Genomic DNA, 16,758 nt, shown 5'->3' with positions numbered 1-16,758 from the left:
GGCCTCTAGTGCCAGTCATTCAGCCAGGTTGTGAATGCAAAGAAAGAATTCTTGAAGGAAATTAAAAGTGCTACTCCAGTGAACATACACCTGACAAAAAAGTGAAACAGCATTGTTGTTAATATGGAGAAAGTTTGAGTGGTCTGGATAGAAGATCAAACAAACCACAACATTCCCTCAAGTCAAAGCCTAATCCAGAGCAAGGCCCTAATTCTCTTCAATTTGATGAAGGCTGAGGAAGGTGAGGAAGCTACAGAGGAAAAGTCTGAAGCTATCAGAGGTTGGTTCATGAGGTTTAAGGAAAGAAGCCATCTCCATAACATAACAGTGAAGATGAAGCAGTAAGTGCTGATACAGAAGTTGCAGTAAGTTATACAGAAAATCTAGCTGAGAGAATTCATGAAGGCAACTACATTAAACCATAGATTTTCAATATAGACAAAACAGCTTCTTAAAGAGAATGCCATCTAGGACTTTTCATTGCCAGAGAGGAGAAGTCAATGATTGGCTTCAAATCTTCGAAAGGACAGCCTGACTCTCTTGTTAGGGGTTAGTGTAGCTGGTAACTTTAAATTGAAGCCAGTGCACATTTACCATCCTGAATATCCTAGGGCCTTAAAGAATTATGCTGAATCTACTTTGTTTGTGCTATATAAGTGGAAGAACAAAGCCTGAATGGCTGCACATCTGTTCACAAAATGGTCTGCTGAATATTTTAAGATCACTGTTGAGACCTACTGCTTAGAAAGAAAAAAGTTTCTTTCAAAATATTGTTCATTGACAATGCACCTGGTCATCCAAGAGCTCTGATGGAAATGTACAATGTGGTGAACGTTGTTTTCATGTCTCCTAATACAGCATCTATTCTGCAGCCCATGGATCCAGAAGTTATTTTGAGGGGTGTCTGGGTGGCTCAGTGGGTTAAGCCTTTGCTTTTGGCTCAGGTCATGATCCCAGGGTCCTGGGATCAAGCCCCATATCGGACTCTCTGCTCAGTGGGGAGCCTGCTTCCCCCTCCCTCTCAGCTGCCTCTGCCTACTTGTGATCTCTCTGTCAAATAAATAAATAAAATCTTTTTTAAAAAAGTCATTTTGAATTTCAAATCTTATTTATGAAATACATTTCATAAGGCTTTAGCTGCCACAGAGAGTGAATCCTCTGATAGATATGGGCAAAGTCAGTTGAAAACCTCCTGGAAAAGATTCACCATTCTAGATGCCTTGAAGGATATTTAGGATTTGTGTGAAGAGGTCAAAATAATCAACATGAACTGGAGTCTGAAAGAAGTAGATTTCAGCCCTTGTATGTAACTGTGAGGGGCTGAAGACTTCAGTAGAGGATGTAACTGCAAATGTGGTAGAAATAGCAGGAGAACTAGAATTACAAGTATAGCCTTAAGATGTGACTGAAATCCTCCAATCTCATGATAAAATTTGAATAGATGAAGAATTGCTTCTCATAGTTGAGCAAAGAAAGTGGTTTCTGAAGATGGAATCTACTGCTGGTGAAGATGCTATGAAGATTGTTGAAATAACAACAATGAATGTAGAAAATTATAAAAACTTAACTTGGTTAAACAGCTATAGGGTTTGAGAGGACTGATTCCAAGTTTGAAAGAAGTTTTCCTGTGGGTTAAGTACTATTGAACAGCATCACAAGCTACAGAGAAAGCACTCATGAAAGGAAAAATCAATCAATGTGGCAGACTTTATTGTTGTTTTATTTTAAGACATTGCCTTAGCCACCCTAGCCTTCAGCAACTGCCCCCCTGACCAGTTGGCAGCCATCATCATTTAGGCATGATCCTCCACTGGTAAAAAGATGAAAGCTCAGAAAGCTCAGATGGTGTTAGGATTTTTTATCAATGAAGTATTTTAAAATTAAGAATGTACATCTATTTTTAAATAATACTAATGCACGCTTACTGGACTACAGTATAGTGTAAACATAACTTTATGTGCACTAGGAAGCCAAAATAGTAGTTTGACTTGCTTTATTGAGATACCCACTTTATTGAAGTGAACTGGAACTGAACATGCAAGATCTCTGAGGTGTGCCTGTATACTTTTTTATTTTTAAGTTTAAAACTTTTTTTTTTTTTTGAAGTTTAGGGTATTACATGTTCTAATAACATTAAGAAAGAAATGATAGCTTTAATTTGAACAGCTTGAAATTTCAAAAATTTGTATGTAATCTTTCCTTTTTATATGCAATTGAACAGATTAAGACTTTTTAAAGCCATAATATTATCATTTATAGTGTTGGTCAGTCTTTAACTCAGTGTGATGAGGTTAGCTCTAACTAGAGAAATCCTAAGGTATGGCTGCAGAGACTTTGAAGGGAACTTCTCAGTGTTGCAAAAATGTCAGTAAGTAATTCTGGTTTATAAATTATACACTTAAATTCTTAGGTCTACCCCTGGAAAAAATACAGTGAGCACTCAATTGTTTAATAGGTATTTTTCAATAAAATGAGTACAAATTATCCCGTTTTCAGCGAGTCCCAACGGGCCACTTGGATTACCTTCTGGCCTTTCCTGATCTCACAAGGAGCTTTGGCCTTGACCACAGACTGTGCGCCTAATAAAAAGGATACATTTTCTGCATCTAAGTCACTCTGTACTACCTTTGAGATTCTGAGTGTTTGGTTGCGATCTGCGCTATTATTTACACAATATTTTTCTTTTCTTTTCTTTTTTTTTTTTAAAGATTTTATTTATTTTATTTGACAGACAGAGATTACAAGTAGGCAGAGAGGCAGGCAGAGAGAGAGAGAGGAGGAAGCAGGCTCCCTGCTGAGCAGAGAGCCCAACGCGGAACTTGATCCCAGGACCCTGAGATCATGACCTGAGCCGAAGGCAGCGGCTTAACCCACTGAGCCACCCAGGCGCCCAATATTTTTCTTTAAAGAACTAACTTTTCAAACTTTACCTTACCTTAACAAGGGCTTTATATCCTAGTTACATGATTTTTTCTAAATGACATTAAAACAAGCATTAAATTAAGAAAGACTGTGTATTATCTAAGACCATCATGCATACTACCAGTATACACATACCATCCTTTTTGGGAACTCTTGAGTTAGAAGAACTCAGGGACAGTAATTTTCTAGGCTGCCTATTTTGAAAGGAGTTTTAATTTTTGTTCTCAGAGGTTTTATTACCTCATTATAAATAAATAAAAAGTGAAAAATGAAATGAAAAGCAGAACAAGTTGCTGATATTTGTTGGGCTGCATGAGAAACTATTCTTTAGCTGCTTATTCTGCATAATTATCTGATTCGGAGAGTTGATAGATCCTGAAACCATTGAGAAGTAGTCACCTTGTTGCAGACAGAAATGTAGTATCCTCTTCTAGATCCCTTCTTTCATGCTTTGTTAGCAAAAAGGAGCGGAGGGCTCTTCTTTGATATGCTTCCTTCTCTTCATGTGCTCACAGAATTTGTCAGTAGCTTGGGGGATAATATTACAAATATTATGCGAGGATTAGAAAAAAATCGCACTCAACTATACATAATGCGAAGAAAACTGGAAGTAAAAGACTAGTGACAGACAATAAGCAAGGAGGTAAGAGGTCAGAAGGTATACATCTTGGATAAGGGGGAAGGCTAAAGGATGATAGGAAAGAGGAAAGATGGGAACTGTGTGGTTTCAGACTTGGCTAAATGATGGAAGGAGTCAGAGTGGTGAGACCAAAGCATGAAGATCAAGTAAGACAGCCTAATAGGTATATAGCTGTACTAGTTACCTATTGCTTTGTAACAATTTACCTTAAACCTTAGTGATTTAGGGGCGCCTGGGTGGCTCAGTGGGTTGAGCCTCTGCCTTTGGCTCAGGTCATGATCTCAGGGTCCTGGGATCGAGCCCCACATCAGGCTCTCTGCTTATCGGGGAGCCTGCTTCCCCCACTCCTCCCCGCCTTCCTCTCTGCCTACTTGTGATCTCTGTCAAATAAATAAATAAATAATCTTAAAAAAACAAAAACAAAAACCTTAGTGATTTAAAACAGCAGTAGACATTTATTGTCTCATGCTCCTGTGGGTAAGAAATTAAAAGTGGCTCAGCTAGGAGGTTCTTTTTTAAGGGGTCTCATGAGATTGAGATGTCAGCTGGTGCTAACAATTATCTGATGGCTTGACTGGTGCCAGAGAACCTTCTCCACTATAGGGAGAATCCACATGATTGATAAAATGTTGCTGGGTGTTAGCCAGAGGCTACAATTTGTCTCTTGCTGCATTTCTCCAAAGGCTTAGTTCAATGGCCTCATGACAAGGCAGCTGGCTTCCCTCAAAGTCGGTAATCCAATGGAGCAAGGTGGAAACTGCAGTGCTTATTATGAGTTAACATTGGAAGTCACATATCGCTTCTGACACATTTTATTGGTTAGAACCAAGTCACTAAGTCCAGTACAAGTTCAAAGAGAGGACTTATCTTTTAAAGGGAGATACTTTATTAGCCTCCTCAGCTTAGCAGAGCTCTGAGCTTTACTTCCCTATGTTAAAGTGAGGCAGTTGTCTCTAGGCAGAGAATTAGATGATCATGGAACTTTTTGAGTATCCTTCTCTCAGAGATCAATGTCTGGTATTGCTGTTTTTCTAATGCCTGAAAATAGTTGTTCTATTGGTTTTTGTTTTTAACTCTAATTTTCTATTGTTTACAACAGGGTAATTTCCGGTTGTTGGTATATCAGACATAATTTTCTTTCTTACTAGGGAGGGTGAGATTTATTTTTATTGATGATACTTAAGTATTTCACAGGATTCGGTCTACTTTTGCCTGTATGGTAGCCATTTTAAATGTTTCAAGTTTTAAAATAAAAATTATACAGCAATTATCTGTTAAGCTGAAAATTGTATTCTGTCACATTTGCAGTTAAAAGTTACTTAGAGTTTGTTTCTGTTATTTCTACAACCTCAACAAGATCTTTGGTAAATACATTTAATCGAAATTACATTTGAATGCAAAATATATTATGTTTGTCACACAAACTTAAAATCATTGTTTTAATGATTTGTTTAAATCAACATTGCTCTTATGTTGACTAGGCATTTTAACTCAATTGCTTAGAAATTCTGTTTGGAGAAAAGCTTATCTGACTGGCTTTTTTCTTGGATCTATGCTATGCCTAAGCTGCTATTATGTGTACATTTATATTTGTTCTTTGTTATTTTTCTTTAGGATTCCAGACACTTGAATTTTCTGACATCAGAACAAGCTCTGGCTGATTTTGCAGTGTTAATCAAACACTTGAAAAAAACAATCCCAGGAGCTAAAAATCAACCTGTCATTGCCATAGGGGGCTCTTACGGTGGCATGCTTGCAGCCTGGTTCAGGATGAAATATCCTCATATAGTGGTTGGGTAAATGCATTTATGTTGGACATGAGCACTTCTTAATGATTGTCAAGCATACTTAGAGATTTGTTTTGGTAAAACAAGTTCTGTTGTACTGATATTTCTACTTTATATCTCATTAACAACTGTAATTTTTCTCACCATTTTTGTTCAGTATCAGTTTCAATTTCAGAACTTTAATTCAGTAAGTTGCATTTTTTTTTCTTTTCTCCTTTCTTATTTTTCTCACCATTTAGAGCTCTTGCAGCCTCCGCCCCCATTTGGCATTTTGGTAATCTGGTACCTTGTGGTGTATTTATGGAGATTGTAACTAAAGATTTTAAGAGAGGTGGTCCAAATTGTTCAGAAACCATCCGTAGCTCCTGGGATGCTATTAATCGATTCTCAAGAACAGGTAAGCTTTAATTAATAGAATGGAATCACAGAGTTTTTTACCTTTCACTTGTTAATTTCAACACTTCTCAGTTTTTCAGTAACATTTTTACTTAGGTAAAACATACAAAAACATACACAAATCAAAATACATCACTTGATGAATTTTCACAAGGGAAAACATAATCGGTATGGTGTAATAGTTTACTCATCATCCAGTATAATCAGGAACACAGTATGTATGTTTTGTGTCTGCTGTCTTTTGCTTGACACTATGTCAGATACTTCCATTTGTTTTACTTGTTGGGGTTTACACTGATTGCTCTCTAGTGTTCCATTTGTTTATTTACTTGTTTACCTCAATCGTATCTTTAAAACAGGGAATAATTCATATAATTTCTGGCAAACTCCATGAGGATAGACAACCTGTTTATCATGGCATTATCCAGATGCCTAAAAATATTTTATTGAATGTTGAAAAAGCATTCTTGGAGAAATGGTATAGAATATTGAATTTTCTGGAGTATTGAGTAAAGCGTTCTGTCAAATAGTGCTTTTTAGGTTCCCAACAATGTGATTCTCTTCTCAGGTGCTGGCTTGCGTTGGCTTTCTGAAGCCCTTGACTTATGTACCGCATTAACAAATGCTCAGGATGTCCAGCATTTGAAAGCCTGGCTCTCTGAAACCTGGATAAATCTGGCAATGGTGGACTACCCTTACGAGTGTGACTTTTTACAGCCTTTGCCTGCTTGGCCTATAAAGGTAACAGAAAAATGTCCTTTCATCACTTTTAATATGAACTTCTGTCTTTCTTTCTTTTTGTTTATAGAAAGCATCTTTCTTTCTTTTTTTAAAATTTATATTCAAGTTAATTAACATATAGTGTATTATTAGTCTCAGGATTTTGTTTTGTTTTTTAAACTGGTGCTTTCTGTGACTTTTAGCAGTAAAGGAATCTCCAGTGACAAAGGGACTCTTGGTTTGACTAACCTGGGCAGAAATCCTGACTTCTGTCACTTTTTGGTTACTCACTTGGACATCTTTTTTTAATTTTTTTTTTTAAGATTTTATTTATTTATTTGACAGACAGAGATCACAAGTAGGCAGAGAGGCAGGCAGAAAGAGAGAGAGGAGGAAGCAGGCTCCCCATGGAGGAGAGAGCCTGATGTGGGGCTCGATCCCAGGACCCTGGGATCATGACCTGAGCCAAAGGCAAAGGCTTTAACCCACTGAGCCACCCAGGCCCCCCTCACTTGGACATCTTACCTGACTTTTCTTTTTCCCTTTTTTAAAGATTTATTTATTTATTTATTTATTTTTATTTATCTTATTATTTAACAACAGGTAGAGGGAAAAGAAAAGAGTCATTTTGTTGTTGTTGTTAAAGACAAGTCGTCGTCTTCTTCTTTTTTAAAGATTTTATTTATTTATTTGACAGAGAGAGACACATCAAGAGGGAGAACACAAGCAGGGGGAGTGGGAGAGGGAGAAGCAGGCTTCCTGCCGATCAGGGAGCCCCATGTGAGGCTCCATCCCAGTACCCTGGGATCATGACCTGAGACGAAGGCAAGCACTTAATGACTGAGCCAGCCAGGTGCCCCAGGAAAGAGTCTTGAGCAGACAAGAATGGAGAGCCTGACCCTGAGCCCAAACAAAGAGTTGGTGACTTAACCAACTGTACCACCCAGGCGTCCCTTATCTAACTTTTCTGAACATCAGTTTCCTCTTACTTGAATAAAGAAGACAAAATGAATAGATTATAGAGTTGTATGAATTAAAACTAATACCAGTAATTGCTGCTAATGGAGTGATTACTGTGTGTCGTGTCTTGTGCTGAACACTTTGCATGGACAATTTACTTATTACATCTTTGTGATGTATGTGAAACAGGTAGAACTGTGTCGTATGTGGTTAGTGGTTAATAAATGGCAAATGCTCTCACATGCTATGATTCAGTCAACTGCTAATGTGTTCTAAGTGCTACACATTTATCACAAAGGAGTGATCTCCATGCAGCAGGTGGAGTGGAAAGAGTACTGACTCTGGATCCTTGATCTAGAAACTACCATTTACCAGCTGTGTGATCTTGGGTGAGGCTATCTTCTTCTGAACATCTTCCTCTGCAAAATGAAATAATTATACTTAGTTCTCCGTAGGATTGTGCTCAGGATCAAATAAAATACTAGATGTGAAAACACTCTGGAAAGTGTAAAGACACATTACATCATAAATGTTTAGGTTCTTTATATGGCAAAATGCTTTATTGTGTATCTCCTTTTTTTTTTTTTGAAGATTTTATTTATTTATTTGACAGAGCGAGATCATAAGTAGACAGAGAGCAGAGAGGCAGGCAGAGAGAGAGAGGAGGAAGCAGGCTCCCCGCCAAGCAGAGAGCCTGATGCGGGACTCGATCCCAGGACCCTGAGATCCCATTTATTAACCACCAACCATATACGACACAGGTCTACCTGTCTCACATACATCACAAAGATGTAATAAGTAAATTGTCCATGCAAAGTGTTCAGCACAAGACACGACACACAGTAATCACTCCATTAGCAGCAATTACTGAGCCGAAGGCAGAGCCACCCAGGTGCCTTGTGTATCTCCTTTTAAGCATTTCTTTGTAAAGAACATTCTTAGTTTTAAAATCCAAGTTTAGCCAACTTGATGGTTAAGTTTAGAGAATATAACTGATTCTGCAGCTGGAATGAATGCCAGAAATGTAAACAGACTTGATAATATGAGAACCAGTTTTCAAAAGCACTTTTAATTTAACAGTCCCTTTGAAGTTAATATTAAATGAATATTTTGCTTAAAACTTTATAACCCAAATGGAACAAGGTCATTTGCTATTAGAGATATTTTTCTTCATCTAAAAAGTAGAATGACAACTGGATGTCTTGCACATACAGGCCAGAGGTAAATGTATATTGAATTAAATTGAATTTAGATAATACAGAAATATTTAAAAGAGCTGTCTCTCTCATGGTAAGAAAACCTGGATCAAAATAATGAGAAAAAAATAAATTCGAGTCAGTTAGCCTCCATATATGTCTTTGTGCTAATAAGGCCTTATCTATATTATTTTACTGTTTGCAGAACACTTTCATATATGCTATCCCATTTAATCCCCTTATATATGAAAAAGAGGTACAATGGAGAGAAAATTTATGGAGTTTTATAAAGAGGAAATTTAAGCTCAGTGAAGATGGTAAAAGTGGGATTTGAGCTTGGGTCTACCATTGTTCAGAACCTCTGATCTTCTACCATATTGCACTGCATGAGGAGAGGATTTGGCTGAAGTTTTGGGTGGATCACTAGCTGCATTGTGACAACTATCAGATTTAACTGTATTCTCTTTACAAAGTGATAATTACTTTTGCATTTTTATGCCCACTTGAAGAACAAATGAGTTGTCAGGTGATAAAAACATATGGGGAATTCCCTTGTTATTTACAACAAACGTCGACAAACTTTATTTGTAAAGAACTAGATAGTAAATATTTTATGTTTTGTGGACCATTCGGTTTCTGCTACAGTTATTCAGTTCTGCAGCTGTAGCAAGAAAGTAGCCAGTGTCACAAAAATACTTTATTTATAAAACAGGCAGTAGCCTGGATTTGGCCTGTGGGCTTTAGTATGCCAACCCCTGATTTAGAAAAAAGCCAGAGGAATACGGCTTTTCAGTGTTCATTTGTTTATGATTTGGAACAAGGAACACTAGCTTTGCTTCTCTACCCATTTCTTTAATGTTCCTTTTGAGATACTTTGCTGTTGCAACTTTAAATGTAAATAAATGTCTATCCTTTCTTTCTCTTAAATATTCACTCAAAGTTAGTGGAGTGTATCTGAGATATTTTGCATTCTGTTTTTGATCTAGCACAGTTCTTTTATCTTTAGTGTATATACATTATAAAAGTTTATTTTTAAGACAAGGTAACTTGGGTCTTTGCCCTATAATCACCTTTTGTTTTTCTTTAGGACCACTTCTTGTCATTCTTTTCAGTTACTTCTTACAGTTTTATCTTTTTGGCATATTAAGGAATTCTTGATTGCTTATAATATATTTATGATTCTGTTTCTTGCCTGCACACCAACCAAAAGAAATCTCTCTTTGCCCCCTGCTTGAGAAATTTCCATTGCCCTATTTCCAGTTTTATCCTATATGATTTTAGAGTATTTCTACTACATGTCTCCCTCCCAGACTTTTAGCTTTATATCACTTTCTTTCACTGTTCATTCTATTTCTCCTTTCTTGACCTCCTCTCTGTTCTCCCAACCCACTAATCCCAGGAACACTACCCAGTTGGGGACCACTCTTTCACTTGGATAGTTCCATTTAACCAGGACTCCTCCTCCCTCTGATACACTTCCTCCTTTTTAAAGGGCTAACAAACAGCCGTCCTTTTCTAAGTCTGTAACTCAGGCTTAGGATAGTGAGATGATGTGTAACAGTTGGGTTATGAAAAAAAAGTAGGTGATTTCCAATTCTGCCTGGACCTTGTATGGTTCTGAATGATCCATAGGCAGTGATTGAATGTCTTTTCCGTGTCAACTCAAGTATCGTTCTTTTTAATTTGTGGGCTGTGTACACTCAGACTTCTTTTGCTTTTATTTACTGTTAACAGAAGCTGCAACATTCATGCAGAAATAATCATGGACTTGGCTGAGGGAACACAAGAGAAAAGGGAAATAGAAAACCTCTCTGTAATTTGACTGCTCCGTCAGCATAAAAACTACTAGACCTCTTCTCAGCTTAAAAAGCAGTGTTTAAGGATACTATAGAGGTTGTTTATTTTGAATAAGTTTTTAGCTGATAACTCACCACATCTCTTGGCTTAGCCTTCTGAGCATGCAGATAGATATAGTGAAATAATAAGACATAAAATGGAAAATTTCTTTGGTTTGTCTTGGTGCTTGATAATGTATTCGACCTCTCTGGGTGGTTTAAGCGGTTTAGGTGCATTCTATGAAAGGAGAGCTTTTAAAGACAAAACTAATGTGATTATCTGTGAGTGTGAGAGGGGTATTGAAACCTTAGAGAAAGAATATCTATTAGAAAAGCTGAATGTATCTGCTTAATCCTTTCTCTAATGTGGATGGACCATACTTTCTGAGAGGAGGTTGGTCTTTTTTTTTTTTTTAACCTATCTTCTTTCCTTCTTTTAAAAAAATTTCTTTGCCCCCTTTTTTCTTTCTTTTATTCAAATGCTTATCCTTATAAGTAAAGGGACACGTAAAGCTTTGAAACAGATCATTGTCTTTACTTTCTCTAGTGTATGTGGGGTCAAAGCACAAATTAAATATTTGGGTGCAGAGCTAATTAGTTTGGTACTAAAATAGAAATGTTCTGTTTCTACACCCTTTAAAGCCATAATTAAAATGGATGTGTAATGCTCTTTTTAAATTTCTTTTCCCTGTACATTTACTTTTGCTCTAGGAAATAGAAGGTAAATTAAGTATTTCGTATGTTGATTGTTGAGCCTCATATTAGTTACTATTTTACAGTTTTCTTTGTTGCATAATAAAAAAGTTGTGTGATTTTTTTTTTTAAGATTTTATTTATTTATTACAGAGAAAGCACAAGTAGGGAGAGCAGCAGGCAGAGGGAGAGGGAGATGCAGGTTCCCCACTGAGCAGGGAGCCCGACATGGAGTCGATCCCAGGGTCCTGGGATCATGACCTGATCCGAAGGCAGCCACCTAACTGACTGAGCCACCCAGGCACCCCCAAAAAGTTGTATGATTTTTATATAAATATAAAATTTACATAATATAAAATATATATTATATATTTTATTTTTATATTGAATCCCTTTTATTAAAATTTTTACCAGATAAACTTAGAAAAATATAAAGATAATCTAAGAATTTAAAAAATTGCTTAAAATATTTAAGTGAGACTACAGGTATATTTAGGCACTGTTTGTGTTGTTATTTTTCTCTTACACTAAAACCTTGAGGTTGAGTATGTGTAGTGTTGGTTATTACAAATGGAAGCTCCAGAGTGTGTCTTCCGTTTGAATTCCAACTCTGCGACTTCCTGGTTGTATGACTTTGGGCAAGTTTCTTAGCCTCTCTGTGCTTTAGTTTCCTCATTGGCAAAGTGGGGATATCATATTTGTAATGCTTATAAGGGTCATTATGAAAATTTAATAGAACCCCATGTATAGTAAGCACTAAAGTGATACTAGTTATATAGTAGTAACTATTATTGTTATTACATAATAATAGGGGGACAGTGTTATCCCGGGACTTTGTCGCCAGAGTCTGGGTTCAGACTACTAAAACTGTATGTCTGTAGCCAGACTTCTCCCAGCTATATTCTCCTCTGTGATATGGGGATGGCCTTGTGTTTTACCCTGGGCCATTGTAGAGAAAGTACCTGACCTTGAGGAATATTCGGTAGTTGTACTAGCAGCCTCTGTCCCAGATGTTCTCGTATCAGTGAATTTATGGCACAAGTGGAAATGCTATACCTTACATAGAAATTGTTTGGAAGAAGCTAATTTGATAGTGTCCATGAAATTAGTAGGAAATATAGTACAGAGGCTATGTGGATGGTGAGTGTTCTGAATGAAAGTGGTTGGCAGGGACTCTTACCTTGTTGTCTGAGTAGATCATAACCCTTAAATAAACAGTCAGTTGGCTAATAACTGCAAATTATCAGGCTTAAGGTGAAGTGGGTATTAGATGAGGTTGAACCAAAGAAGCTGATAGCTTGACCACCTTTGACTTATAAACATGGCAGTTTCATGTGGTTCCAACTTAACATTTACATAAGTGTTTTGTGCATTCTGTGGATTTTTAATAAAAGTATGTGATTATCTCCTTTATTTTTATTTTTAAGATTTTATGTATGCATTTGACAGAGAGAGAGATCACAAATAAAGAGGCAGGCAGAGAGAGAGGGGAAGCAGGTCCCTGTTGAGCAGAGAACTGGATGCAAGGACGGGATCCCAGGACTCTGAGATCATGACTTGAACTGAAGGCAGAGGCTTAACCCACTGAGCCACTGAGGTGCCCCTGATTATCTCCTTTTATTCTTTTTTTTAATTCGTGTTTTATTTTTGAATTTTATTTATATATTTAAGAAATAGAGGAAGAGAGAGACAGAGAAAGACAAAGTGCCTGTATGAGCAGGGTGGGGGAGAGGAGCAGAGGGAGAAGAACAAGCAGACTCTGTGCTGAGTGTGGAGCCCAACGCAGGGCTCACTTCTACACCCCCAAGATCATGACATGAGCTGAAATCAAGAGTCAGACACTTAACTGACTGAGTGAGCCACCCAGGCGCCCCATGATTATCTTCTTTTAACTAAGCATGGAAATAGTGCTGAGGTTTTGCTAGTATAACTTCAGTATTTTTTTGGAAAATTTCATTCTTTACTACCATAATTGTTAAGGAAGTACACAGAGATATGTAGAGATTGTGTTCTTTATGCTAGAGGATGATACTTAGAAATTTGTAAGTATTTTACAAAAAAAATTTAAGTGATTTTTTTTTTTTTTAGGCCTTCTGTTATCTGATATACCAGTAGAATTATAAATTGGTACTTTCTTTCTGTAACGCAACTTGACAGGATGTAACAAAGGCCTTAAAAGTATTTATTTCCTGGGGCACCTGGGTGGCTTAGTTGGTTAAGCATCTGCCTTCAGCTTAGGTCATGATCCTAGGGTCCTAGGTTTGAGCCCCACCACGTAGGGCTCCCTGCTCAGCAGGACATCTTCTTCTCCCTCTCCCTCTGCTCCTCCCCACTGCTCCTGCTCTCTCTCAGATAAGTAAATAAAATCTTTTTTAAAAATGTTTATTTCCTTTGAATCAGTTACCTCAAGAAAACAATTAAGGATATATGTAATGATTTATCCTCAGGTTTATTTATTGTAGCCTTTGTAGTGTAAAAGATTGGGAATGATACAAATGAGCAATTGTAGGATTGCTTCAACTTTTCCTCAACTCCCCATCCTGATTGCTCCTTTGGTCATTGTCTTTAAAGTGTGGTGCTCAGAACTGGACCGAGTACTCCAAAGGAGCCCTGACCTCAGAGAGGACAGTGGACCCAGGAGTGGCCTTAATCTGGGCATGGAATTTCTATTAGATGCCAAGTTTCTGACCAGGATGTTCTCTTTGTGTAACTGGACTGCCGAAACCCAAGTATTGTCAGCTGGTGCCAGTCCCCAGCCATGCTTGTGTCTTTTAAGGAGTGACAGTAACTGCTATTGGCAGAGATGGCTATTCATGGGTACTCCTTTTCTTTGCCTGACAGAGGGCCAGTGTTCTAGCTCTGAGAGGGAATCTGATGCCAGTATGTGAGTCACACTTAACTTGCTACTGTTCTTTTCGAGTTTTAGGCTACTTCTTTGTTGTTGCTCATCAGCACTCACTTTTCCTCCTGCCCAGCTTACAATGTCACCCTGCCTCATCTATTGAAGCTATATGCTTGACCTTAGTGTTCTTCTATGCATTCCACAGGTCCATTCCATAGAATTCCATAGACATTGAATTTTCCCTGGTTCATTTCTTCCACTTTTTCACGTTTCCCTTTTTTATCAGAAAGATGTTGCTGGAAACTAGTCCTAAGCAAAACTGATTAGAGGCTAGGTTTGCTTTTTGCTGTTTACTTCCTTTCTCAGTGTCCTCCTTTCCTGAGTGGGTGCATAAGGCCAGCCCAAGCCTTGTGGCTTCTGCTGCCCAGAGCCTATCCCAAAAGTAGAGTAACTAGACTCTTTCTTTCTTGGCTCTTTCTTCTCTGGATGTCTTTCTCTCTTATATATATTTTTTATTTTTCATTTTATTTTTTTTTAAAGATTTTTATTTATTTGATAGACAGAGATCACAAGTAGGCAGAGAAGCAGGCAGAAAGAGAGAGAGGAGGAAGCAGGCTCCCCATGGAGGAGAGAGCCTGATGTGGGGCTCGATTCCAGGACACTGGGATCATGACCTTGGCCAAAGGCAGAGGCTTAACCCACTGAGCCACCCAGGCGCCCCTCTCTCTCTCTTTGAATCAGTACTTGCCTGCTATATACATTTTTTCCATATGAAATGAGAAAGGATCAAATCACTGACTTCATGTCAAGGTGTTAATAGAAGATGAAAGCTTACGGAGTGTGATTTCCTTGCCATTGTGGCCATTTGCGGTTTTACAGGGGATGCTTTCTAAGCTGTGTAGCTTGATGGATAAGACCTGTATTTTATAACTAGAGAGATCTGGGGTTGTATCTAGATCTTAACATTTACTAGCTGAGTAACCTCGAATAAGTGGTTTAAGATTCAGTTTCTCTATATAAAATAGTAGATGATAATATATCTGATAAGATTGTTTGAGGACTATATGATATAATGGTTGTAAACCCATAACTCTGTAATTAGTAGTTATGGTTGTTTTTTGCTGTGATTACATTGCCTGTGATTTTCCCCCACATTTTATTGTGAAGAATTACAAATGTAGAAACATTAAAATAATTGGACAGTGAACACCCATAAAAATGACACCTAAATTCTAGAAAAGTATTTTGCTGTATTTGATTTTGTACATACATATTTGCCTAACCATCCTTCTATCCTTTATTCCATTTTATTTTTAAAATGCATTTCAAGGTAAGTTGCAGATATCAGTATACTTCTTTTGAACATTTCACCTTTATCATCATTAATGGGACTTCAGGATTTGTTTATGTTTTTTTTTTAGATAAAATTTATGTACTGTGAATTACACAAATTGCCAATGAACTATTTATTATATAACCCAGACCTCTATGAAGATAGGGAATATTTCCCTACCCCTAAAAATTCTCCATGCCATTGTCTAGTCACTCATTCTTTCACTCCTCACCCCAAGTATTGTCTATGATTTTTTTTTAAAGATTTTATTTATTTATTTGACAGAGATCACAAGTAGGCAGAGAGGCATGCAGAGAGAGGGGGGAAGCAGGTTCCCTGCTGAGCAGAGAGCCCGATACAGGACTTGATCCCAGGACCCTGGGATCATGACCTTGGCCAAAGGCAGAGGCTTAACCCATTGAGCCACCCAGGGTCCCCTTGTCTGTGATTTTTAATACTAGAATTTTATGGGGTGCCTGGGTGGCTCAGTGGGTTAAGGCCTCTGCCTTCGGCTCGGGTCATGATCCCAGGGTCCTGGGATTGAACCCCGCATCGGGTACTCTGCTCAGCAGGGAGCCTGCTTCCTCCTCTCTCTCTGCCTGCTTGTGATCTCTCTCTGTCAAATAAATATATAAAATCTTAAAAAAAAAATACTAGAATTTCAGATGCTGATTATAGTCTAGTGATAGGAATATTTGGAAGCTGGTTTACTGCCTAATATGCTTCTTATCATACCACAGATGTTGGAGCTTGGTATAGTTTTTCCATAAGAAATTTTATAAATTTTGTAGTTTTATAAAAACGTGCTTACTCATTCAGCTAGCATTTAGTTGTCAGATACTTTGCTAAGTGCTGAGTGAGATGTTCTGGAATTACATGAGTACAGTGCAGTGTTATAGGGGCTCTGCTATAGGGCATAAGTAGAAGCACAGGAAGTACGGGGCATAAGTAGAAGCACAAAGCGGGTGATTTAGATCTTCCCGACTTGAAGCCGTAGTTAATGATGGCCTTATAGAGGAGGTGATACTTGAGCTAAGTATCATAGAAAATGAATTGGTGTTTGCCAGACTAAATTAATGGAGTGGGAGAGTGGGAAAGGGTATTTCAGGGTGAGGAAAGGCAAAGAGGAGAGAAAGAGCCTGGTGTGATGGGAATGGTTTTGCTAGATTGGAAGAAAGGATGAGCCTACAGTGGTAGATGTGGAGGACTTTGCACTATGCAAATGACTGGTTTATTTCTGTAGCTAAGAGAATAATTTAAATTTTATACTTGGAAATTAATGGTTTATTCATTTATGAACGGGATTATACTCGAGATGAAAACTATCAAGCAGTGCTATTAGATGTTTAAGATTGTTTTATAGACAAATGAAAATTTTTTTTTCATTAAAAATTATGATTTTGTAAATATAAACTCTTTTTCCTTTACATTTCT

At 37.6% G+C, this 16,758-nt stretch overlaps 1 protein-coding gene across 4 annotated transcripts in view; it reads left to right on the top strand.

The window, feature by feature from the left end:
- Positions 1–16,758, top strand: part of LOC101682636 (prolylcarboxypeptidase) — a 72,951-nt gene that overhangs the window by 43,058 nt on the left and 13,135 nt on the right. For all 4 annotated transcript variants that reach the window (XM_004763471.2, XM_004763473.3, XM_004763472.2 and 1 more), the window contains exons 5-7: positions 5,177–5,358; positions 5,589–5,746; positions 6,314–6,486. In XM_004763471.2, coding sequence (XP_004763528.1) covers positions 5,177–5,358; positions 5,589–5,746; positions 6,314–6,486 — 513 coding nt within the window. The remainder of the gene's footprint in view (positions 1–5,176; positions 5,359–5,588; positions 5,747–6,313; positions 6,487–16,758) is intronic.

Source organism: Mustela putorius, unplaced genomic scaffold (genome assembly GCF_011764305.1).
Source record: "Mustela putorius furo isolate JIRA1106 unplaced genomic scaffold, ASM1176430v1.1 tig00003987_pilon_pilon_pilon, whole genome shotgun sequence".
NCBI classification, from domain to species: domain Eukaryota; kingdom Metazoa; phylum Chordata; class Mammalia; order Carnivora; family Mustelidae; genus Mustela; species Mustela putorius.
The sequence above is the reverse complement of the archived record's forward strand: the minus strand, read 5'-3'. Positions and strand labels throughout refer to the sequence as shown.